This window comes from Neoarius graeffei, chromosome 11, assembly GCF_027579695.1.
Source record: "Neoarius graeffei isolate fNeoGra1 chromosome 11, fNeoGra1.pri, whole genome shotgun sequence".
In the NCBI taxonomy this organism is placed as follows: domain Eukaryota; kingdom Metazoa; phylum Chordata; class Actinopteri; order Siluriformes; family Ariidae; genus Neoarius; species Neoarius graeffei.
The window spans coordinates 73,432,719-73,458,223 of record NC_083579.1 but is presented as its reverse complement, the minus strand read 5'-3'; the positions used below and the strand labels follow the sequence as shown (position 1 = coordinate 73,458,223).

General features: G+C 45.7%; 1 protein-coding gene across 3 annotated transcripts in view; it reads right to left on the bottom strand.

Moving 5' to 3' along the window:
- Positions 1–25,505, bottom strand: part of LOC132894623 (palmitoyltransferase ZDHHC14-like) — a 230,950-nt gene that overhangs the window by 68,114 nt on the left and 137,331 nt on the right. For all 3 annotated transcript variants that reach the window (XM_060934700.1, XM_060934702.1, XM_060934703.1), the window contains exons 6-7: positions 5,385–5,433; positions 1,528–1,630 (exon numbers count right to left, since the gene is read on the bottom strand). In XM_060934700.1, coding sequence (XP_060790683.1) covers positions 1,528–1,630; positions 5,385–5,433 — 152 coding nt within the window. The remainder of the gene's footprint in view (positions 1–1,527; positions 1,631–5,384; positions 5,434–25,505) is intronic.

Below are 25,505 nucleotides of genomic sequence, written 5' to 3'. Positions count from 1 at the left end.
CCATTAAATCCATTATAGCAAAATGGAAAGAATATGGCACCACTACAAACCTGACAAGAGAAGGCCCCGCCCACCAAAACTCACAGACCGGGCAAGGAGGGCATTAATCAGAGATGCAACAAAGACACCAACGATAACGCTGAAGGAGCTGCAAAGATCCACAGCGGAGATGGGAGTATCTGTCCATAGGACCACTTTAAGCCGTACACTCCACAGAGTGGGTGGGGCTTTATGGAAGAGTGGCCAGAAGAAAGTCATTGCTTAAGAAAACACATTTGGAGTTTGCCTAACAGCATGTGGCAGACTCCCCAAACACATGGAAGAAGATTCTCTGGTCAAATGAGATAAAAATTGATTTTTTTGTCCATCATGGGAAATGCCATGTGTGGCACAAACCCAACACCCTGAGAACACCATTCCTACAGTGAAGCATGGTGGTGGCAGCATCGTGCTGTGGGGATATTTTTCATCTGCAGGGACAGGAAAGCTGGTCAGGACTGAAGGAAAGATGGATGGCACTAAATCCAGGGCAATTCTGGAGGAAAACCTGTTTGAGTCGGCCAGAGGTTTGAGACTGGGATGAAGGTTCACGTTCCAGCACGACAATGACCCTAAACATACTGCTAAAGCTACACTGGAGTGGTTTAAATGGAAACATTTAAATATCTTGGAATGGCCTAATCAAAGCCCAGACCTCAGTCCAATTGAGGGTCTGTGGCATCACTTGAAGATTGCTGTACACCAACGCAACCCATCTAACTTGGAGTTGGAGCAGTTTTGCCTTGAGGAATGGGCAAAAATCCAAGTGGCTAGATGTGCTAAGCTAATAGACACATACCCCAAGAGACTTGCAGTGGTCATTGCAGCAAAAGATGGCTCTACAAAGTACTGACTTTACAAAAAGGGGTGAAACCTATGCACACTCCAGATTTCTGTTTTTTCATCTTCATTATTGTTAGTGACGCAACAAAAAACAATTTTCACCTTTAAAGTGGTCGGCATGTTGCGTAAATCAAATGGTCCTAACCCTCCAAAAATCCATTTTAATTCCAGCTTGTAATGCGACAAAACAGGACAAACACCAAGGGGGATGAATACTTTTGCAAGACACTAGTTGTTGCTTTGGTGTATAGATATCACTGAGGAAAATGTAGCCTTGTGCCTGTTACACTTCTGGGCAACAGCTTTGGCGTCTTTGGGTTAATCTCATGACATTTTGCATTACGGCGGTTACATTTTTGCAGTTCGGCAGTGATGTCTCTGCATTGTGGATGTGAATTTTTTTGTGTCTCGGATGTGATCCACGAAACAATACTTCACAGAAGGCAGAAATTAATATGGCACTGCCAACTGCTTGATGAAACCACTGAATATTGTCTTATGTTTTGCTTAACTGTGCTTTATTCCCCCCCAAAGTGTTTTATATATGTACAGAAACCTGAAGTAAAACTGCTGGCTAGGCATGCTTATGTACGTCTTCTATAATGAATTCCAATAAACACACACACACACACACACTTGACTTACATCTTCATTGGTGGTCTGATTGGATCCGATTAGGTAGGTGTGGAAGCCGGAGAGTCCCACTATTGACCATACGGAGAAAAAACACACGACAACCTCCAGCACAGTAATCAAGGGTCAAGGAAAGAAAACATCAGTGCAGACGTAAGGAAAAACTGCTGCCTTAGAACCCTAAATGTGCACTATGCCCTAATTACCACTGTCAGGTTGCTGTGTGTGCACATGCAACGAGGACAGAGTGGACAAGTCTGCACATCTGACAATTCCCTGGCTAACACACTGACCTCACACGAAACTTACTATGCGAATGTGGAACTAACAGCGCACCAACAAGTGCTGCTGCCAAACTCTGTTGAATCTTATACAAGAGCGCTCTGAGAGCACAATATCCCCCGCTGGCAACTCAGCCATAACTCTGGGAAACTGTGACTGAATTAAATAAAATTACAATATGCGTATTACCGACATATAACAAAGAATCCTGCCAAGTTTCGTGAAATTCCTCCAGAAATTGAGAGAGGAGTTGATTTCAGAAGGCGAGTACCCTTTCCGGGGCGGACGGACAGATATCACCACGACATAATCCCCCTTAGGGCCTTTCAGCCAGCGGGTTGATAATAAAAATTGTGAGGGAAGTTGATTTCAGAAAGCGAGCACACCTTGATGAAATTGCCAAAGTACAAGTTTGTTAATAATCGAGGGCATAACTCTGGGAAAATTTGCCCAAATTAAATGAAATTTCAATCTGCGTATAACCGTCATAACAAATAATCTTTCCGCCAAGTTTGGTGAAACTCCTCAAATTGTGAGAGGAATTGATTTCAGAAGAACGTACACCCTCATGAAATCGTCAAAGTACAAGTTATTTAATCAAGGGTCAAAACTCTGGGAAAATTTTCACAAACGAAATTAAATCGCAATCTGCGTATTACCGTCATATAACAAGGCCTTTTGCCAAGCTTCAAGAAATTCCTCCAGAAATTGTGAGAGGAGTTGATTTCAGAAAGCGAGTATCCTTTCCGGGACGGACGGACAGATATCGCCACGACATAATCCCCCTTCGGGCCTTTCGGCCAGCGGGTTGATGATAAAAATTGTGAGGGAAGTTGATTTCAGAAAGCGAGCACACCTTGATGAAATTGCCAAAGTACAAGTTTGTTAATAATCGAGGGCATAACTCTGGGAAAATTTGCCCAAATTAAATGAAATTTCAATCTGCGTATAACCGTCATAACAAATAATCTTTCCGCCAAGTTTGGTGAAACTCCTCAAATTGTGAGAGGAATTGATTTCAGAAGAACGTACACCCTCATGAAATCGTCAAAGTACAAGTTATTTAATCAAGGGTCAAAACGCTGGGAAAATTTTCACAAACAAAATTAAATCGCAATCTGCGTATTACTGTCATATAACAAAGCATTTTACCAAGCTTCGAGAAATTCCTCCAGAAACTGTGAGAGGAGTCGATGTGAGAACGAAAACACACCTTCATGAAATTGTGAAAGTACAAGGTTGTTAATCAAGGGCTGTAACTCTGGGAAAATGTGACCGAATTAAACAAAATTACAATGTGCGTATTACCGAGATATAACAAAGAACCCTGCCAAGTTTTGTGAAATTCGTCCAAAAATTGTGAGAGGAGTTGATTTCAGAAGGTGAGTACGCTTCCCGGGACGGACAGACGTCGCCACGACATAATCCCCCTTCGGGCCTTTCGGCCAGCGGGGGATAATAAAACGCAAAGTATTGGTTCTAAATTTGCTTCAATATTACGTATAAATCGTCCAAATTTTCTTTCATGCACTTATTAGAGTCGCTCCTTTTCTGTGGTTGAATCTCAGAGGGTGTTCGACTGGACGAAAATTAAATTTTACTATACAGACACGAATGTTTTACTGGGAAATACACCACTCGTATTTTCATACGTGCTACATCCGGGACATGCGGATTCAAAACCAGGACATAAATCTCTATATGTCACTTGTGAGGAAACCAGGGAATTGTTTTGATAGAAACATTCACAAACAAAACGTATTTATGTAACAAAAAGAAAATCACATGTTGGCTTGAAGATACGAAGTTTATCTTCTCGTCTTGAAGAGCTCACATTTTTCATATGAAATACATGGCGGACCCGAGTGACATGTTTTAAATAATATTGGCTGGCGTTGAGTGGTATATCAGATATATTCCATTCAGCTAGCACGATACTGAACAAGTCGAAGACGAGTAGCTGAATGGAATATATCTGATATACCACACAAAAAAAGCCATTATCATCATACTCACCTTCCAGCCGGTGTAGCATTCAGCAGTAGTGTTAGCGAAGGCCAATGCTAGCGCAGTCAAGCCAGTGCTATCCAGAGCAAGTAGCACAGGCTGACGACCAAGAAACTAGGATTTCTGTCTCCAGACTTTTCTTCCATGCTGCACACTCGCTATAGTATTTTTCACTCAGACTTAAGTATTCATTTCTCGATGCAATTTACTTAGTTACTTTTAAAACAAACAAACATCGACAGCTACATACAACAGAGCGACCTGGCAGCCAAAATTCTCTCAAAATCTTCCGCTTTTAACGAAGCAAACCTCACGGCCATGTTTGTTTACAAACTGTCACAGTCACTCGCTAGCACGGATTTTTACATCTATGACGTGTCGCTCTTCCAGTTTTTCAATGTCCATCGGTATGTTTTTCTCTTGTAAATATGCCTGAAGAATATATAGCTTTTCAGGTGTTGGGTCTTTAGTTTCAGTTCATTTATTTAGTGTTTAATTATAGCATAGCTAATCCTAGCAGTAGCACTGGATTAGCCTCATCCTTTCCCTTTGCCAGCAGACAAAGAAATGCTTCTGCGCATGCGCAGGAGAAAAGCTGTCATCGGATATTCACATCAGCTTCGATGTACCGTATGACGTCACGTTGGATTGACAATGTGCAATACTGTAACAATATTGCACGCTCATTCTCCATTGGGTAGAGTGACATAATACACGTAGGATAAGCGATATGCTAACAATATCGCATGCTATCAAACCAAATGAATGCAAGCTGCTAGAAGGGAATAGAACACGTGTTTATTCCATCGAAAAAGTGTCCTGCATGTATAATATTTCACTCTGATGATGTCACTCCCAGCGTTCCCCTACTGACTAGACGCATGTTGTCAAAATGGCGAACCGGTTCAAAATTAAAATTCTTTTGATGAACTTTTTTGTGTGTCTGTGTCTATATAATATAAAGAACGTTACACGGTGGTGCAAAGATATTAAGTTTATCGGAGCCTTTACCTGACTCTGCTGTGACATTTACAACACAAACACACTCCGGTTTGATACCGGATACGTCACATGACCTGTCGTTTTGATGGTATCGAAGAAACTCTTCACTGAGCAATGTTGTCTCACAAGCAGTGTTTTCATTTTGCTGGTATTTTCAATGCAGCTACTAAACCTCCGATTTGAATGGCTTATAAGAAATGACAATTATAAAAAGACACAAGATATACGGTCCCTATTCAGAGGTAATCCTAGAGCTAAGAAAATCAGAAGGTCATGCTGATCCAAGGAACATGACTTTGCAGGTACTAAAGCTTGGCAGGCAGAAAAGGCAGCGAGACGCGTCAGAAACCATGCTGTAGCTGGAACAAGGCTCTGTTTAATGGCAATGCAAAAACAAGTGGTTTCAACTCGACACCAGAAGTTACGACGTAGCCAAGAAACAGCATCAGTCAAAAGTTTGGATGCTCAGAGTAACGAGTCAGCATGCACAAACTTTTGACTGGTGCTGTAGCTGTCAGACTCGCTTATAAATGACAAACCAATATGGATCCTCATGCTGAAAAAAAAAAAAAGGATATCTGGCAGGACTGTCTTTGAGTGCGCTGAGGAACCCGCTTCTATGGGATTCTGTCAAGAGAGGAAAGAGGAGATCTGGTTTAAAACCGAAGGTAAATGCAGATTTCATCCTAATCTTAATCTAAAATTGGTACATCTGTAATTACTACAGACAAAAAAAAAAAAAGCAAGCATATTTCCTTCTAATGAGGAAACCTCTCCCCCCCCCAAAAAAAAAAAACCAAATAGATAAAAGTTACTCTTGTGCCATCATTTGAAGCTCCATAAAAATCAACATAAAATATTAAAAATGAACAAAGTCTTTTCTTTCAGCTAACCACAGTTATTCTATCCACATTCACTGGATATGAGTAATCACATGCTCTGATTGGTTACTCTACTACTAGGCTATCAGCTCATATACCCTGAATAGAGAAAAACAAAATGGCGGAGCCTGTTGCTGAACCAACCGAGGATGAAATAAAAACTCAACTCCAAAACAAAACACGAAAAATTATCAAGTATTTAAAAGAAACAGAAATAGCTCAAAGAATATAGTCTCTCCCCCGCCAATATCTCCTGCTCCACACTCCAGCCCAGTCGGTGGCGGTAATGCACCTTTAAGCTGGTTTGCAAACTGCCAAAAAAAAAACCTGAAAGAACAAGAATAAAAATCCAAAAATTAACAAAAGAAAAGCACAAAATATGGAATAAAAGTATTTGATGGTAAAAACGTGTTTTTTTTTTTTTAAGAATCATCGCATTTTTCGCAAATCGCTACCGACATGTCGCCGGTTTGTTTACATTCTAAGCAGAAATGATTTTGTTGGACGTTTTGTATAAAGTTTTTATTTGTTGAATTTGCAAAAAATAAAAATGCTCCGTTTCTCAAAATCCAGTGAAAGTAGATACAATAAAACAGCTATTCCAGTCAATCTTGTCATACATGACTTATAGCCAGCTATGCGCCTCGTTGGCCATCAGCTCATGTATGACTCGATTTCGTCGAATAACTTAACTGTAAGCACAAGTTGACTATGCATTACTGGAACTTTGAACTCTATGGGTGGGTGGATGGATGAGCGGGCGGTTGGGTGGATGTATGGATGGATGAGCGGGCGGGTGGATGTATGGATGAGTGGGCAGGCGGGCGGGCGGGCGGATGGATGGATGGATGGATGGATGGGCGGGCGGATGGATGGATGAGCTGGCGGATGGATGAGCGGGCGGGCGGATGGATGGATGAGTGGGCAGATGGATGAGCGGGGGGTGGGTGGATGGATGGGCGGATGGATGGATAAGCGGGTGGGTGGGAGGATGGATGGATGGGCAGGTGGATGGATGGATAAGCGGGCGGGCGGGAGGATGGATGGATAAGCGGGCGGGCGGGAGGATGGATGGGCGGGCAGGCGGGTGGATGGATGAGCAGGCGGGCAGGTGGGAGGATGGATGAGCGGGCGGATAGATGGGCGGGCGGGCGGGCGGGCGGGCGGGCAGGCAGTCGGACGGGTGGATGGATGGATGGATGAGCGGGCGGGCGGGTGGATGGAGGGGCGGGCAGATAGATGGATGGGCGGATGGATGGGCAGGCGGATGGATGGATGGATGGATGGATGGATGGATAAGCGGGCAGGTGGGAGGATGGATGGAGAAGCGGGCGGGCGGGAGGATGGATGGAGAAGCGGGCGGGCGGGAGGATGAATGGGCGGGCGGGTGGATGGATGGATGAGCGGGCGGGCGGGTGGATGGATGAGCGGGTGGGCGGATGGATGAGCGGGCGGGCGGATGGGAGGATGGATGAGCGGGCGGGTGGGTGGATGGATGAGCGGGAGGATGGATGAGCGGGGAGGTGGGTAGGCAGGCGGGCGGGCAGGCAGTTGGACGGGCGGATGGATGGATGGATGGATGAGCGGGCGGGTGGGTGGATGGATGGGCGGGCAGATGGACGGGCGGGCGGGTGGATGGATGGATGAGCAGGCGGGCGGATGGGAGGATGGATGAGCGGGCGGGTGGGTGGATGGATGAGCGGGAGGATGGATGAGCAGGCGGATGGGTAGATGGGCAGGCGGGCAGGCAGTTGGACGGGCGGATGGATGGATGGATGAGCAGGCGGGTGGGTGGATGGATGGGCGGGCAGATGGACGGATGGATGGGCGGATGGATGGACGGGCGGGCGGATGGATGGATGAGCGGGGCAGGCGGGTGGATAGATAAGCAGGCGGGCGGATGGATGGATGGGCGGATGGATGGATGGGCGGGCGGACGGATGGACGGACGGGCGGGCGGGCGGATGGATGGGTGGGTGGGCGGATGGGTGGGCGGGCGGACGGATGGACGGATGGATGGGCGGGCGGACAGATGGACGGATGGATGGGCAAGCGGTTGGATGGATGGATGGATGGATGGATGGATGGGCGAGCGGTTGGATGGATGGATGGATGGATGGATGGATGGATGGATGGATGGATGGATGGATGGATGAGCGAGGGGTTGGATGATGGACAGACTTTTTGGCAACAAACCCTCAAAGTGGCATTAAACAAAAACTGAAAAGAACCTAATCTGTTGGTATGGTGGACGACCTGTTATGTACTGTTTTTCCATGAAGTCCCAGAATTATTCCGGGTCATGGTTGGATGCAGCAAGACAATGATTGAAAACGTACATTAGCTGGCCAAAAGTATGCAGACACCTGATGTTTCTTCTCCAAACTGTTGCCACAACATTGTAAGCACACAGTTGTATATAATACACTCTTTGTATGCTGTAGCCTTATGATTCCCTTCACTGGAACCAAGAGGCCCAAACCTGTTCCAACAGGACAATGCCCCTGTGCAGAAAGCACACTCATAAAGACATGGTTTGTCAAGGTTGGAGTGGAAGAACTCAAGTGACTCAACAACAGTGCCTGACCTCATGAATTCTCTTGTAGCTGAATGAGCACAAATCCCCAAAGTCGCACTCCAAAATCTAGTAGAAAACCTCCATTCTTCTGGGAAGGCTATTATTACAAGAAAAGGGGACCAGGTCTGGAATGGGAAGTTCAGGAAGCACAGATGATTTGATGGTCAGGTGACTAGAATCGTTTGTCCATATACAGTAGTGTATATCCAAATCCACACAAATGATTTAATTCTTCTGAATGTTAGATCACTTTCAAACAAGTCATTTTTAATTAATGATCTTATTTGCAAACACAATCTTGATTTTTTGCTTCTAACTGAAACATGGCTAGATCAAGCAAAGAGTGCTACAGTACCACCCTTATTGAAGCAGCTCCCCCAAATTTTAATTTCTTGAGTGCTACTCGACATGGGAAAGGTGGAGGGATCGCAAAGATATTCAAAGCCTCTTTTCAATGTAAACAATCCTCACTTGGTGCTTTTACATCCTTTGAACACTTATGTGCACTTCTTACATGCTCTCCTAACATATTGTTATTAACTATTTATAGGCCTCCGAGACATTCAGCCAAAGTTTTTCTGGAAGAGTTTGGTGAACTGTTGTCAGTCATTTGCTTAGAGTTTGACTGTCTTATTATATCTGGGGATTTTAACTTGCATGTACATTACCATTCAAAAGTTTGGGGTCACTTTGAAATGTCCTTATTTTTGAAAGAAAAGCACTGTTCTTTTCAATGAAGATCACTTTAAACTAATCAGAAATCCACTCTATACATTGCTAATGTGGTAAATGACTATTCTAGCTGCAAATGTCTGGTTTTTGGTGCAATATCTCCATAGGTGTATAGAGGCCCATTTCCAGCAACTCTCACTCCAGTGTTCTAATGGTACAATGTGTTTGCTCATTGCCTCAGAAGGCTCATCTCATCTCATTATCTGTAGCCGCTTTATCCTGTTCTACAGGGTCGCAGGCAAGCTGGAGCCTATCCCAGCTGACTACGGGCGAAAGGCGGGGTACACCCTGGACAAGTCGCCAGGTCATCACAGGGCCGACACATAGACACAGACAACCATTCACACTCACATTCACACCTACGGTCAATTTAGAGTCACCAGTTAACCTAACCTGCATGTCTTTGGACTGTGGGGGAAACCGGAGCACCCGGAGGAAACCCACGCGGACACGGGGAGAACATGCAAACTCCACACAGAAAGGCCCTCGCCGGCCACGGGGCTCGAACCCGGACCTGCTTGCTGTGAGGCGACGGCGCCAACCACTACACCACCGTGCCGCCTGGCGTCAATAATTAAAAAAAATAATAATAATTTTTTTTTTTTAATTTCCTCAGAATAAATGGTCTGGCTTCTTATATTTTTAAACTCTAAGCTTATTAAAACACCGACATTTTTTTCACAGCCCCAAGGGCCCCAGTAATTTTGAAGTTGTCCATGCGGCAGGGACAAATACTTTGTACGTACTCGAACATTAACCTTATTAGAAAGAAATAGTCAATTTGAATTCCCCGGAGCTTTAAACCACTACAGGTCCGTTTTTCATTTAAAATGCACACTGCTCATTTAAAAAAAAAAGTGCCTTTCAGCTACAGCCTTCTGTAGAGTCTTTAGATTAAAACGAATGGTATTTTATTCAAATGTGAGTGTGAATGGTTGTCTCTGTGTCAGCCCTGTGATGACCTGGCGACTTGTCCAGGGTGTACCCCGCCTTTCGCCCGTAGTCAGCTGGGATAGGCTCCAGCTTGCCTGCGACCCTGTAGAACAGGATAAAGCGGCTACAGATAATGAGATGAGATGAGATTTTATTCACAAGGGGAGTCGGTGTCATGGGATAATGAGGGCAGCTACAGAGATGCGCTTTAATAAGCAACCGAGTGCCAGGACCCAGGTGTTCTGGGGTGGCACAGTGCCAGCGATCAGCATGCAAGACATTACAAAGGAGAGCGCTGTAATCGACCACCCGCCCACACACACAGGTCCCAACCTCACTGCCGTAAAACCAGTGCTTTAAGTGGGCTGGTACGCACCGGTACGCAGTACCACCACTTCTAGATTTTAACCCCTGGCGTACCGGGACTTCTCACAAGCTCACAGTACCCTTTCCTGTCCTCTCCAGATCAGTGTCTCTTGGCGATTCATTATAAGAGAACTGAAGGCAAATCTTTTTTTTTTTTTATGATCAAAATTCCATTTCTCTCATTTTATTAAATATCGGAATGCATTTTTGATCGCTATTTTGTCATTGCTGGAGCAAGTTATGAGTGTTTGAAATATGCTCTGTAATACAGGCCTAGAAATTCGTATATTTTTTCACCAGCCAGCCGGACTAGTTCCCTTCCAAAGTAACTCGCCAAACAGAAAATCAACTAGCCGAAATTTGTTCATGTATGAATTTTACTTCTGTCAAAAATAACGCAAAAGAGAGTACCGTATTTTTCGGACTATAAGTCGCACTTTTTTTCATGGTTCGGCTGGCCATGCGACTTATACTCCGGTGCGACGTATATATGTTTTTTTTTTTTCACCGCGGAATAACTGGAGCTGATGCTGAGTCTGACGACAGCCACGCAGAAGAAGAGGAAACGGCGCTTCATCTGCCGCTGGAGTTGGCAGAGTTGTTCAGAAGCGACACCGAGGATGAGGAATTCAATGGATTTGCTGATTTGGAGTGAAATCATCAGCTTGATAAACTTGATTGACCTGTGTTTTATTATTAATGATAGGCCTATAGTTATTTAAATAAGTTATGTAGTGATTTTAGGCAGTGCTTAATTTGTGAAGTGGGAGGTCCCAGAACGCAGGAGGTGGGTGGGTCCGGCGACTCAAAAAAAAAAAAAAGGCGGGGGGTGGTTTACTATAACTTTACGCACATGCACTTATTGTGTGTGTAAAATAATAATAATAATAATATCAGACATTATGATCTTAGAAAACGCTTTAGTGACAAACAGTTACAGACAGTAATATGTCATGATATTATATTATAAAATATTAATTTTTATTAGTCTATATATTAAATTATATATTACATTTATCTTCTAAAATAACAGACTGTACTCATCACAGCCGGTTTATTTCACCATTGGAGATCAGATCACACAAGACATGAGTTAAATGACTCATTTTAAGGATTTAAGTAGGGGATTTAAAAGCGGTTGTTGTTGGGGTTTTTTTCACTACCGTACCTGTCTTTGGAGATGATATACCTATAGCCTACTTGGCCTCTGATTTGATGAAATAAAATTCGACAAAAATGAAGAATGACTCTCCTCGATGATGACTACAGCTTTAATAACACAGATGAAAGCGCCATGGGGCGATAATAAGCCCTACCGGTAAAAATATTCTAAAATCAAACTGATTAATGCATCAGTAATAGGCTACTAATATTAGTTATAATAATAATAATATAGGCTATTAGTAGTAATAACGATAGTGATAGTATTAAAGATAGTAGTAGATATTTAAAATAATCAGACTAGGCTACTTACAGGGCAAAGGGCGCGTTATCACTGCTCAGCTGTTCGTTTATTAAATAAACAATGCAGTCGTGCAGTAACCACGCGCCGCTTATCAGATACAATCACAGATTCTATGGATAGAATAACCCTTCAAAAAAGTGCGACTTATAGTCCGGTGCGACGTATATATGTTTTTTTCGTCTTCATATTGCATTTTTTGGCTGATGCGACTTAAACTCCGGAGCGACGTATAGTCCGGAAAATACGGTAGTTACCATTGTTCATGACTAATGTGCATTTATTTCAAGACCCGAGTATTTTGATACTGTTGTTAAATACATAAATGAGAACAACACAGAGCACCATAATATAATATCAACAAATAATAATAATATATTGGAAAACTTGGTGTATGAGTATTGAAAGCAAATATACAGTGCAATGCAATAATGAGTACACCCTCTTTGAAAAGTAACATTTCACACAATATGACAAGGAACGCAAAGATATATTTCCAAAATGTTCCCACACTCAGACCCCGTCCACACGTAGCCGGGTATCTGCTAAATCGAAGATATTTTTCTACGTTTTGGCCTGTCATCCACATGAAAACACATCAAAAACGAATATTTAAAAAAACTCCGGGCAAAGTGAAGATTTTTGAAAACTCCGTGTATGCCTTTTCGTGTAGACAGAGATAACCGGAGGTTTGCGTTTTAGAACGTCACAATCTGCGCCAAAAAAATGACAACAAATCTGCCCTGACGTCAAACGTGCGACCTTTGTTTACTGCAGAAGCCAGATTAAGCATGGACTTAAGCTAGCCGCACACCACGGCGATCCACGCGGTACCGAACCGACCCATTTCAGAGCCGACTCCCGACAGGGCACGCACATATCCCCCGACTGTTTACGAGTGCAGTCGCGATTGAAGCGACACGTGACAACTTAATAGCTTTGTGATTGGCTATTGGATATAGTTACTGTTAAATCCAACACTTGAAGATGCTACAGGCTGAATTACAAATGACACAACATGGAATATGTAGCGCACTATCTAGGCTGCATGAGCTATTATTCCCAACCTTAAATAGTGCACTTATATAGGGGAGTTAAAGCGATTTGGAATTCAGCCACACAACTTGAGCAGAGTGGCTTTCCAGCCCACTGTGTCTATGGATAAAGCTTCAGTCTATGGAATTACAGTATATACCTGCATTAGGTGCTACCAACACGTATTCCTCACGCTAGAAATTGTGTTTAATGATGTCACGTGTTATATGCGAAAGATATGATTGGCTATTGCTAGCGACTCTCGCCGATCAGTCTGGCTCCCGATTAGTTTTTCGAATCGGCTGTGAGATGAGTCGGTACCATCGAAAACTAGTCTTTACGCCTGACTCGCGACTTCAGTTGGCTCGGTACGCTGAAAATCGGCGTAGTGTGCGGCTAGCTAAAGAGTAATGGATCGGAGTAGTGCCTTGAAAGCGTTAATTATTGTGCAGGTGCTATTTACATGTTTAATTTTAGAAGCCCAACTACTGCTCCAAGAGCACAGGCGATGTGATTAAGGGGGAGGATTTGGGGAAATAATGCCATCTACAGGTTTGGAATGCTTATGAATGTGATTGAAAACGCAGATGTTCGGTTATGTGTGGAAGGGATTTTTTTCGAAGACGAGGTGGTGTGGATAAAACATTTTTATAAACGGAGGGGGGGAAATGTTCGGTTTTAAAAATACCCGGCTACGTGTGTACATGGCATCAGTTAAACACAGGTTCTGTTGAGCTTTTGAACTCAAAACAAAGGCTAATAATATAACTTAAATGATTTTTATTTCAGTTTTAGTGAAATCTGTGTGGTGCGGAAATGAGTACACTCCACTGAAGGGCTCCGAGTAAAGCAACTTTTTAGGCTACCAATGTGGACCTGAACAAACAATTAACCACAGGTGAGTCTAATTAGTCATTACACAGGTGTTAGGCAGTTGGCTACAAAAGGCTGTTAACTAAAGCAAACCACCCTTTCCCATTTCCTGCTGTCAGCAATGGCACCTCATGCCCAGGAAACGTCTCTGGATCTGAGAAAGCGGATTATTGCTTTACACAAGAGAGGTGAGGGCTACAAGAAGATCAGTAAAGCCTTACTTATCAGTAAGAACACGGTTGCAAAAGTGATCCAAAAATTCAAGACAGATGGAACTGCAGCCAAAGTACAGAGACGTACAGGCCGGCCAAGAAAATTAACACCCAGGCAGGAGCGGCTTGTAATGAGAAAAGTTGAGGAAAATCGGCATGCAAGTGCACAACAGGTATCTAAGGAAGTAGAGACTGAAATTGGAGTGAATGTGTCACGTGACACAATATGCCGTACAGTGCAGCGGAATGGCATGCATGGGTGTCGTCCCCGAAGGAAGCCTCTCCTAAAGCCCAGTCACAAAAAAGCCCGTCTAGAGTTCGCCAGGGCACATGCTGAAAAGGATGAAGGCTACTGGGACTCTATATTCTGGAGTGATGAGACCAAAATCAATCTTTTTGGAACTGATGGCTTCAAAACAGTCTGGCGTCGCAAGGGTGAGGAGTACAAGGAAAAATGCATGGTGCCCACAGTGAAACATGGAGGGGGTAGTGTTCTTATGTGGGGTTGCATAAGTGCTGCGGGTGTTGGAGAACTGCATTTCATTGATGGCATCATGAATTCTCAAATGTACTGCTCTATACTGAAAGCTAAGATGCTTCCATCGCTTCTGGCCGTTGGTCGTCGTGCCATTTTTCAACATGACAATGACCCAAAACACACATCTAAGGCCACTGCTGACTTTCTGAAGAGGAACAGGGTGAGAGTGATTCCATGGCCAAGTATGTCACCTGATCTGAACCCTATAGAGCATCTTTGGGGAATACTGAAGAGGCAGGTTGAGCATCACTCTCCATCCAACATCCAGGCTCTGAAAGATGTCATCCTTGAAGAATGGAAAAAGATTGATGTAGCCAAATGTTGTCAACTTGTGCACTCCATGCCAAGGAGACTTGGGGCTGTCATTGCAAATAATGGAGGCCATACAAAGTACTAAATGTACTGAATGTAACTGAGTTTGTTGTGGGGTGTACTCACTTTTGCTCCACCCCACTTTCACGGAAACAGAAAAATATGTAATTTAAGGCATCTTTTCACCTTTCTGCTTGAGTTATAATGTAAGAACAGTGCAATAACCATCATCAAGGAACTGTTTGGGACATATTGTTTGTGTTCATTTTAATACTGTGAAAAATATCGTTTTTCAGGGGGGGTGTACTCATTATTGCATTGCACTGTACTTACTATCATGACTATAGCACCCAAAATATGTCCAACATGCTTTCTGTATTTAACCATTTATGAGAGAGAAAGCATTCGGAGCTCCATATTGACGAGGAATCAACTTGAAAAAAATTAATTATTCCATAAAAATCATATCGCAGCCAAGGCCTACCCTGCTCCCACGTTTGCTTATAAGTCCTTTGTCGTTCCTCCTTCTCGTACGCTTTATCGGCGGCCTTTTTCTCCTCTTCAGACCGAGGTCGCTTTGTCCCCGTCTCTGGCGGTGTCTGTACACCTTTCAGAAAATTCCACATCGCGACGTAGCTTTGGCAGATGTAGATGTAAACAACAACAAAAACGCACGTGTTTAAATGGGCGATAATGCGGCCACATCTATTGAATTTGATAACGAGATGTGGCAGCGTGGGCGTGGCCAAGCGTCGGTCTGTGAATGGAGGGCGGAGTCAGGGAAGGTAAGTGGTGGAATCATTGCACCTGATGGGGATTAACCTGTGTTTGTGTGTCTTCCCCAGTGACCGCGCCCTTTAAAAGGAGAGGAGAGCAGAGAAAGGGAGCTCTCTCTCCCCAACCAGAACACGTGTGTGCACGCGGCTGGGAAGTGATAAAAGACTGAAAAGCTAGCAATAAATAGTTAATTGAGAACTCAGTTCTTGCCTGCCGTGCTTCTGTGCTCCACCCACCTGGTCCAATACTACACGTGATTACCGCGATATTCAACGAGATGCGTTATATGCATGCGCAGTAGTGAAAAAACCGACAGCCTGACTCGTACACGATATGATTCAGAATTCTTCAGTAGTTTCCGTCCTGCCGATAAACACATCGATGAACACAGACACGGCACACGTTTAATATGTGGCAGCTTTAGCTGACGGTGTGTCTGAATCTTCGCTTCATATATATTTTTTTATTTTCAACTAGCCAGCCGGGCTGGCTAGTGACAGGAATTACCCGCCAAATGACAAATTAAGTCGCCTCGGGCGACCGGACCACCGCAAATTTCAAGCCCTACAATATATCAGTCCGTATGTCGAAGCGATGGCCGTAAACGAGATTCGTTGAGACCAGTGCGAGACATCATAGATCGTAGAACGGGAGCAAAACGTACAGCGGAAATCGAAGCGACCAACATCTGCCAAAAGACGTGCGCGCCCTCTTTCGAATGCTGACGTAATCGAGCCGGAAGTTTTGTTTGTTTTGATAGCAATCAGGAAAGTTTGAAAAAAGTAGGCAGTAATCGTCATTTAAACTCGTTTTTGTGCAATATTTCGTTTGGAAAACAGTTTTCAAAATGGCGGCACTGACACCTGGCTGACACTTGACGTTTCGAAGTCTCGCACAAGTCTCGTGAAGATCGCGCGGATAAGCGACGCCTGCCGTGGACCAAACGAACTAAATTCAACACGGCTAAAAACCGAATAGGCCGATAAGCATAATATTTACTCGCCAATACGAGTCACGACATAAGGTTACTAAAACCGAAAACGTAATTGAATAACACATTAATTAAGAAATAAAGCAAATGACTTCAGTTGTCCTTTATGACATTTAAGCTACATTACGCGACTCTCACTCGCTTGTTCACGGAGAAGTCGGAAACAACAAACGGGAAAAACAAAGAAACAAAAAACGGGACAGTAATGTTTGTTGGCATGGCTACAAAAGGGCACGACGAGAACGAGAGTCGAAACGGAGTCGGATGATGACGTGGCTCTTCGACAGTCAAATTCTACTGTGGCAGAAAATGCAGGTGGGGAGCGGCAAGCTAACGCTAGCGCGTCTGCTAACAGCAAAGAGCCTGTTGCGATAGCAACGCCTGTTGCTACCGATACTCTAGCCAACTGCGACGTTAACAACGTGAATGGCCAGATTGTTGGTCAAAGGATCAAGTACCGTTTGCTCACAGAACGACTGGCTTATTTGTAAAGACGAAAAGCTTGGGTGTAAGATACGTAGCCGCCCGACTCGTATGCCAACAGGTGAACATGGCGAGTACTGGCACTTAATTTTTTTCCCCACTTAAAGCACTGCGTAAAACTGACATTATTCTGAGGCAGCGTCCTCGATGAGCAATGTGATGTGGTAAAACAAGCAATGCAAAGCTTGGGACCGATTCTCTTTTTGTACACACTGAAGCCAGTGTGGGTGTTCATTACTGCCTCTGGTGAAGCTCTAATACGCTGGTGTGCAGCCTGACACAGCGCAAGTCATGTCGTAATTAGTGGAAAGAAAAAAAAAAAGAACGGGAAGAGAAAAGAACGGATGCGCTCATGAGGCAGCGCTCATATCGACTTCCACTACTGCTCTCATCACTCCTCCTGCTGACTTCAGCAACCTAGTGACATTCAGACCGTTTCGCTCACTGAACGGTCACTAAATAATACACGTGCAAATGCTTACACTGTTTTAGTGCTCTTAGCAGAGATGCCTACCCCAAATTTTGAATTTCAGTATTCTTGAAAACATTTTTCAGTATTTTGGAATGACTTTCAGTAACATTAATTTATGCGCATTGCCATTATAAAGAGGTGTATATGGAGCACTTGCATGTGACGTCACAGCCGATCCAGATTGTGACAGACGCCATCTTGTTGGTCAAACGCCATATTTCCGCCTTCTACTTCTACTTCTACCTTTTCTTCTGGAAAACCCTACTATATACAATTCTACTACAACGGCTGCGGCTACAAGCTCTCCCTACCTGTGCACGTTTTATGTTTTTTGTGTGTGTTTTTGTGTGTTGTTCGTCTGTACCGGACTTCAATATCCACTACAACCGTATGGACTTACTGGACATTGGTTTCCAGCAGAAAATGACAGTTTGTAGCGATTTCCATCGCATGCACAACATTCCGGACGAGAAAAAAAAAAAAAAACATTCTGGACGAGATAGCGAGACCAGCGGGGTCTCTGTGGATTGTTATCGGAAGCAAAGCGAAGGAGGCAGCGCCGGGAGCGGAAGCAAAAGCGAGGCTGCAGAGCCGGCCTGTTGACTAAGCTCAGAAAACAGCCACTCAAACCTCCACTGCCAAGCCTCTCTCTCTGCAACGCCAGATCCATGGTAAACAACACGGACGATTTGGAATTACAGCTGGAATTACCTTATTCTATTCTATAATCGGCTGGTCAGCGCATCTAGTATCAGTACTAGTAATACTTAAGTGACTTACCCATCCAATGAGGATTCTTGTTTACAAGATGCCACATCTGAGTCGCTAACAAATCCTGAATTTCTGTAAAGATAACTGTCCAGAGATTTATAAGCACGCAGTGCTTCACCACTGAACAGCGAGGGAAAGTTAATGAGGTAATTATACACGTCCGGGTATTCCGCTGGCAGTTCAAAATCCGGTCGTGAAAACTCCGTCCGGTAAGCCATAAGGGTCACTAATCTGTAGGTCGTTTATTTTAGACATATATCTAGTTATCTGTTCATTAGAAAAATGAGCCGTGTAGTCCGTCGGTTGAAATTGATCCATTCTGTACACGAGTGCAGCAGTATTCAGCGGTGTTTTTGACCGACAAGATGGCGGTTGTGTACTTTCCGGTCACGTGACTGCAAGATCTCTATACCAATATGTTTAACATTTAAATTATTAAAAAGAACTGTTTTGTGTGAATTGAATAAACAAAACGCGAGCAGCCATCTCAACTGAATTTCCACTCAACAAATTTCTACAGCATACAATAGATCACATTTTTATAAATACAATAGTGTTCCCTGTTTGCAGACATTACGGTTGACTACCAATCATTGGTATTGAATGTAACTCCTCAAAAGTATTATATTACATTGCCTGGCAAAATGTTCTACCTGTTAACGGATTCTAATAAAATAAAATAAAAAAATTCTTATTTCATGCCAAAGAGAGTCCGACATGGTTATCTAAGGGTGTATTCAGACCAGGATAGTTCGATAGTTCACTTGCTTTGGTCCGAACCAAATGTTTTTTTTATTTTTGGTGCGGTTCGCTTTCACACTGTACATTTTAGTAAGCGGACCAAAATCTGTCAACAAAGCCACGCGCCCTGAGGTCGTTCAGCTATTGGTCAGAGACGACACGCGCACAAAGCGTTAAGTTCAAAAGTAGTCACGGAGGCTTTCCGTGCTGTTATTCTTTTTAATGTCATCAAAGCTATATGTTTTTTCCAGTTTTTACTGTTTTCACAATTGTGCGATTACTATGCTGTTGTACAAGTAATTTATCAACGACGACTTCAAAGGGCAAGGCGGCTACGGAGGATAGCGCTGATGAGCGCACATCATGTTGTGACAGTTCTGGCTCTTCACGCAAGACGGAGGAGGTATGTGTCGGGATATTCGCCTTATCCATCGTAATAGATGCATTTCTTTTTTGCGTCGCTAGTACCGCCACTTTTTGAAAGAATGTCCCTGATTTTAATGTAGGTCTGACGGAGTTTCTTCACTTTTAGCCGACATTGTTCTGGGGAGCGCGTGAACCCCTTCTCCTTCATTTTCTCACTGAATACAGCAAACACGTCGGCATTTTTGTGTGTTCTCTCCAAAAGCTCAGATATGTGGACATCTGCCCATATATCCACAAGGGTGCGCGTTTCTTCCTCGGCCCACGTTTGCCCCCTACTCATTTTTTGTACTCTGTAGTCTAGCCTACCACTGGTCTGAATGACTGATTGACTGTTCTAAGGTTCCCTTGACAACCGAAACAGTGTTTGCACTTTGCGGTGGAGTGTCAAGACTCTGTTTCCCATAATGCTCGACAAACGACGGAAGCTCCCGAGGTACAAAAAAGCAAAACTGTCAGATTAGGTCCGGTCTGCTTTCACACCTCCAAAAGATCCGCACCAGGGTTCCTTTGGTCCGGACCGAGTCCGACCTTGCAGCTCGGTCTCGGTCCGCTTGTTTGGTCCGGACCAGAGTTCGGTGGTTTGTATTCAGACCAACCCAAAAGGTCCGGACCAAGGGAAATTTGGTTCGTTTGGTCCGGACCAAACAACGTAGGTGTGAATACGCCCTTAATGTCCCAATATATAAATACTTCAGCATAATGCTTCAGAAGAGACATTGAATAAAATGGCATTTATAATTGTATTTAAAACAGTGGAATGGTCAATTTTTTGCCACAATCCCAACAGCACTAATCATAAAATTCTGTTTTTGATCATACTACACTGAACAAAAATATAAACACAGCGGTCCATATTTTATGAAATACAAATGTTCAGCCCCTCCTAGAACTGCCACCTTATTGTGGTGGAGGGGTTTGTGTGCTTGAATGATCCTAGGAGCTATGTTGTCGGGGGCATTATGCCCCTGTTAGGGTTTCCCAAGGCAGACAGGTCCTAGGTGACAGGCCAGACCAAGAGCAGTTCACCAAAAAACCCCTATGGAGAAAAAATCCAGGACCGTGACGTCGCCCGGTAGGACGCAGCCGGGGCCCCACCCTGGAGCCAGGCCCGGGGTTGGGGCTCGTATGCGAGCGCTTGGTGGTCGGGCCTTTGCCCATGGGGCCCGGCCGGGCTCAGCCCGAAGAGGCGACGTGGGCCCGACCTCCTGTGGGTTCACCACCCACAGAGGTAGCAGTAGGGGTTTGGTGCAGTGTGGATTGGGTGGCAGTCGAAGGCAGGGGCCTCGACGACCTGACCCCCGGACACAGCGGCTGGCTGTTGGGACATGGAATGTCACTTCGCTGGGGGGGAAGGAGCCTGAGCTTGTGCGGGAGGTTGAGAGGTACCGGCTAGAGATAGTCGGGCTCACCTCCACGCACAGCTTGGGCTCTGGAACCCAGCTCCTCGAGAGGGGCTGGACTTTCCACTTCTCTGGAGTCGCCCATGGTGAGCGGCGGCGGGCTGGTGTGGGCTTCCTTATAGCTCCCCAGCTCAGCCGCCATGTGTTGGAGTTTACCCCAGTGAACGAGAGGGTCGCCTCTCTGCGCCTTCGGATTGGGGAGAGGGCTCTTGCTGTTGTTTGTGCCTACGGGCCAAATAGCAGTATAGAGTATCCGGCCTTCTTGGAGTCCCTGGGAGAGGTACTGAGGGGTGCTCAGACTGGGGACTCCATTGTGCTACTGGGGGACTTCAATGCTCACGTGGGCGATGACAGTGACACCTGGAGGGGCGTGGTTGGGAGGAACGGCCTCCCCGATCTGAACCCGAGTGGTGTTTTGTTATTGGACTTCTGTGCTAGTCACAGTTTGTCCATAACGAACACCATGTTCGAGCATAGGGGTGTCCATAAGTGCACGTGGCACCAGGACACCTTAGGTCGGAGGTCGATGATCGACTTTGTAGTCGTGTCATCTGATCTCCGACCCTATGTCTTGGACACTCGGGTGAAGAGAGGGGCTGAGTTGTCAACTGATCACCACCTGGTGGTGAGTTGGATCCGCTGGCGGAGGAGGAAGCTGGACAGACCTGGCAGGCCCAAACGTATGGTGAGGGTCTGCTGGGAACGTCTGGCCGAGCACTCTGTTGGGGAGGTCTTTAACTCCCACCTCCGGGAGAGCTTTTCCCAGCTTCCGAGGGAGGCGGGGGACATTGAGTCTGAGTGGACCATGTTCTCTACCTCCATTGTGGACGCAGCTGTTCGGAGCTGTGGCCGCAAGGTCTCCGGTGCCTGTCGTGGCGGCAATCCCCGAACCCGGTGGTGGACACCGGAAGTAAGGGATGCCGTCAAGCTGAAGAAGGAGTCCTATCGGGCCATGTTGACCTCCGGGACTCCTGAGGCAGCCGACGGGTATCGGCAGGCCAGGCGTGCTGCAGCTCGGGCAGTTGCGGAGGCAAAAACTCGGAACTGGGAGGAGTTCGGGGAGGCCATGGAGAAGGACTATCGGTCGGCCTCGAAGAAATTCTGGCAAACCGTCCGGCGCCTCAGGAGGGGGAAGCAGTACTCTGCCAACACTGTTTACAGTGCGGGTGGGGAGCTGTTGACCTCGACTGGGGACATTGTCGGGCGGTGGAAGGAATACTTTGAGGATCTCCTCAATCCCACCGTCATGTCTTCCACTGAGGAGACTGAGGCTGATGACTCAGAGGTGGACTCGTCCATTACCCAAGCCGAAGTCACTGAGGTGGTTTGCAAGCTCCTCGGTGGCAAGGCACCAGGGGTGGATGAGATCCGCCCTGAGTATCTCAAGTCTCTGGATGTTGTGGGGCTGTCTTGGTTGACACGCCTCTGCAACATCGCGTGGCGGTCGGGGACAGTGCCTCTGGAGTGGCAGACTGGGGTAGTGGTCCCTCTTTTTAAGAAAGGGGACCGGAGAGTGTGCTCCAATTATAGGGGAATCACACTTCTCAGCCTCCCAGGGAAAGTTTACTCCAGGGTACTGGAGAGGAGAATTCGACCGATAGTCGAACCTCGGATCCAGGAGGAACAATGCGGTTTTCGTCCTGGTCGCGGAACACTGGACCAGCTCTATACCCTTCATAGGGTGCTCGAGGGTTCATGGGAGTTTGCCCAACCAGTCCACATGTGCTTTGTGGATCTGGAGAAGGCATTCGACCGTGTCCCCCGTGGTATTCTGTGGGGGGTGCTTCGGGAGTATGGGGTTCGGGGCTCTTTGCTAAGGGCTGTCCGGTCCCTGTACGAACGGAGCAGGAGTCTGGTTCGCATTGCCGGCAGTAAGTCAGACCTGTTCCCAGTGCATGTTGGACTCCGTCAGGGCTGCCCTTTGTCACCGGTTCTGTTCATAATTTTTATGGACAGAATTTCTAGGCGCAGCCAGGGGCCGGAAGGAATCCTGTTTGGGAACCACAGGATTTCATCTCTGCTTTTTGCGGATGATGTTGTCCTGTTGGCTTCTTCAAACCAGGACCTTCAGCATGCACTGGGGCGGTTTGCAGTCGAGTGTGAAGCGGCTGGGATGAGAATCAGCACCTCCAAGTCCGAGGCCATGGTTCTCGACCGGAAAAGGGTGGCTTGCCCTCTCCAGGTTGGTGGAGAAGTCCTGCCTCAAGTGGAGGAGTTTAAGTATCTCGGGATCTTGTTCACGAGTGAGGGAAGGATGGAGCGTGAGATCGACAGGCGGATCGGTGCAGCCTCCGCAGTGATGCGGTCGCTTTACCGGTCCGTCGTGGTGAAGAAGGAGCTGAGCCAAAAGGCGAAGCTCTCAATTTACCGGTCGATCTACGTTCCGACTCTCACCTATGGTCATGAGCTTTGGGTAATGACAGAAAGAACAAGATCGCGGATACAAGCGGCTGAAATGAGTTTCCTTCGCAGGGTGGCTGGGCGCTCCCTTAGAGATAGGGTGAGAAGCACAGTCACTCGGGAGGAGCTCGGAGTAGAGCCGCTGCTCCTCCACATCGAGAGGAACCAGCTGAGGTGGCTCGGGCATCTTTTTCGGATGCCTCCTGGACGCCTCCCTGGGGAGGTGTTCCAGGCATGTCCCCCCGGGAGGAGGCCCCGGGGAAGACCCAGGACACGCTGGAGGGACTATGTCTCTCGGCTGGCCTGGGAACGCCTCGGTGTTCTTCCCGAGGAGCTGGCCGAGGTGTCTGGGGAAAGGGAAGTTTGGGCTTCCATGCTTAGACTGCTGCCTCCGCGACCCGGTCCTGGATAAGCGGAAGAAGACGAGACGAGACGAGACAAATGTTCAGATAGAAATTCATTTTCATTTTTATTTTCTATGTGCCCGAGCCCAGTCCAGATGAGAACGTCGTCGCCCAGCAGTCAGGTCCAATCCTCGATGAGGTCTACGTGCATGGAGGCCAGCTTCTCTGAGTCGGTTTCTCACAGTTTGACTCCTGACCCTGCGATTGTGTCTCCCCATGGTCTCATCTGCGGTCCGTGTTGCAGTCCGGCACCGATCACGCAGGTGGGTCAGACGGATATGCCGGTCTTGTGCTGGAGTGGTGACACGTGGCCTGCGTGCATGTGGCATGTTGTCTGTGGTGCCATGCTGCTGAAATCGTCGTCGGAGGCGGACTATCGTGGAATAGCACCCCCAATTGACGCCCTACAGCTCTGATGGACATTCCAGCCTGCAGCATGCCAATGGCTCGTTCCCGGTTGATTCTGGTCATCTGTGGCATCTTGACATTTGAACATTTTTGTCATTTTAGGGTGGCCTTTTATTGGCCCCACATAAAGGATGGTCATGACATGCATTACTCAGTGAAATTTTTGTCTGCAATGGTCACACCCGACTGGATCATGGATTATCTCAAGTCTGGGCACTGCTCAGAACTTGAGTAGAGGGACATTTTTTTTTTTTTCAAAAAACGTTTACTGGTATGCTATACTATCATTTGATGTGGGCAGAAAAAAAAAAAAATCAGTATCGGATGTACAAAATAAATAAAATCTTTAGGTGCTGCGTTTATATTTTTGTTCAGTCTACATGTACATTTGCACTTGCAACATTGAAAAAAGACTTTGAATTAAAGAAGTACAGCCAGTGTTCGATATTTCAGTGAATAAAAATCAGACATGTAAAAAGAAACTGAATAAGTTTAACTCACATTTCATGGCACTAATTGGCAAGTTCAACTCCAAGCACAGGTCAACCATCACCGCTTCAGCACGCGTCACGTTCCGTATCTTTTCATCCACAGATTTCGTAAAAAACTGCTGGATACCCCCAGATTTACTTTCCGCCTGACTCGCCATTTCAGCATACTCCATAGTTGTTGTTTTTTTTTGTAGTTGACATGCCGCGTGCCGTCATCGCGACCACCACGAGTGATGTTAATGTCAGTTCTACACAGTTTGCAGTGCGCGTATCCATCGCCCTTTTGACTGGGTGTAATGCACGGCCGTTCTACCGTATCGAAAATAGCGCGAACAAATGTGCGGAATCTGCGCGTGTCACACACAGCACGTGTGGTTGGTTGTCGTAAAAATAAATAGCCTAGCCGTGAATCGCGCATGGATTGAAAAAGTCGCTTGGACATTTAAAAACAACTCACTGGAATTTTTTAAGACTTTATAATAATTCCGTACAGAATAACACTGTTTGCCGTAACATCGTATTTACGTAACTTTTCCGTACAAAATACGGCCAATCCGTACTAGTAGGCATCTCTGTCTTAGGTTTCCAAAATAAAAGGTTAAAAATACAGTCGTGTGAAAAAGAAAGTACACCCTCTTCCAGTTACGGTACACGTTTTTACCGATCAAGACATAAAATCAAAATCATCTGATCCTTACCAGGTCCGAAAATGATCCAAATCTAACCTCAGGTGTAAAGCAACACACGACAGATTCCACCGTGTCACAAAAATTAAAGTGAAAACGAAGAATCCGTGTGTGAAAAAGTAAGTACACCCTACGATTCAACAGCTTGATTCAACCTTTTGCAGCAATAACTCGAAGCAATCGTTTCCTGTATGATTTTATCAGTCTCTCACGTTGTTACGGAGGAGCTTCAGCCCGCTCTTCTTTACAACATTGCTTCAGTTCATTCATGTTTGAGGGCATTTGTTTATGCACAGCTCTCTTAAGGTCCCGCCACAACAGCATTTT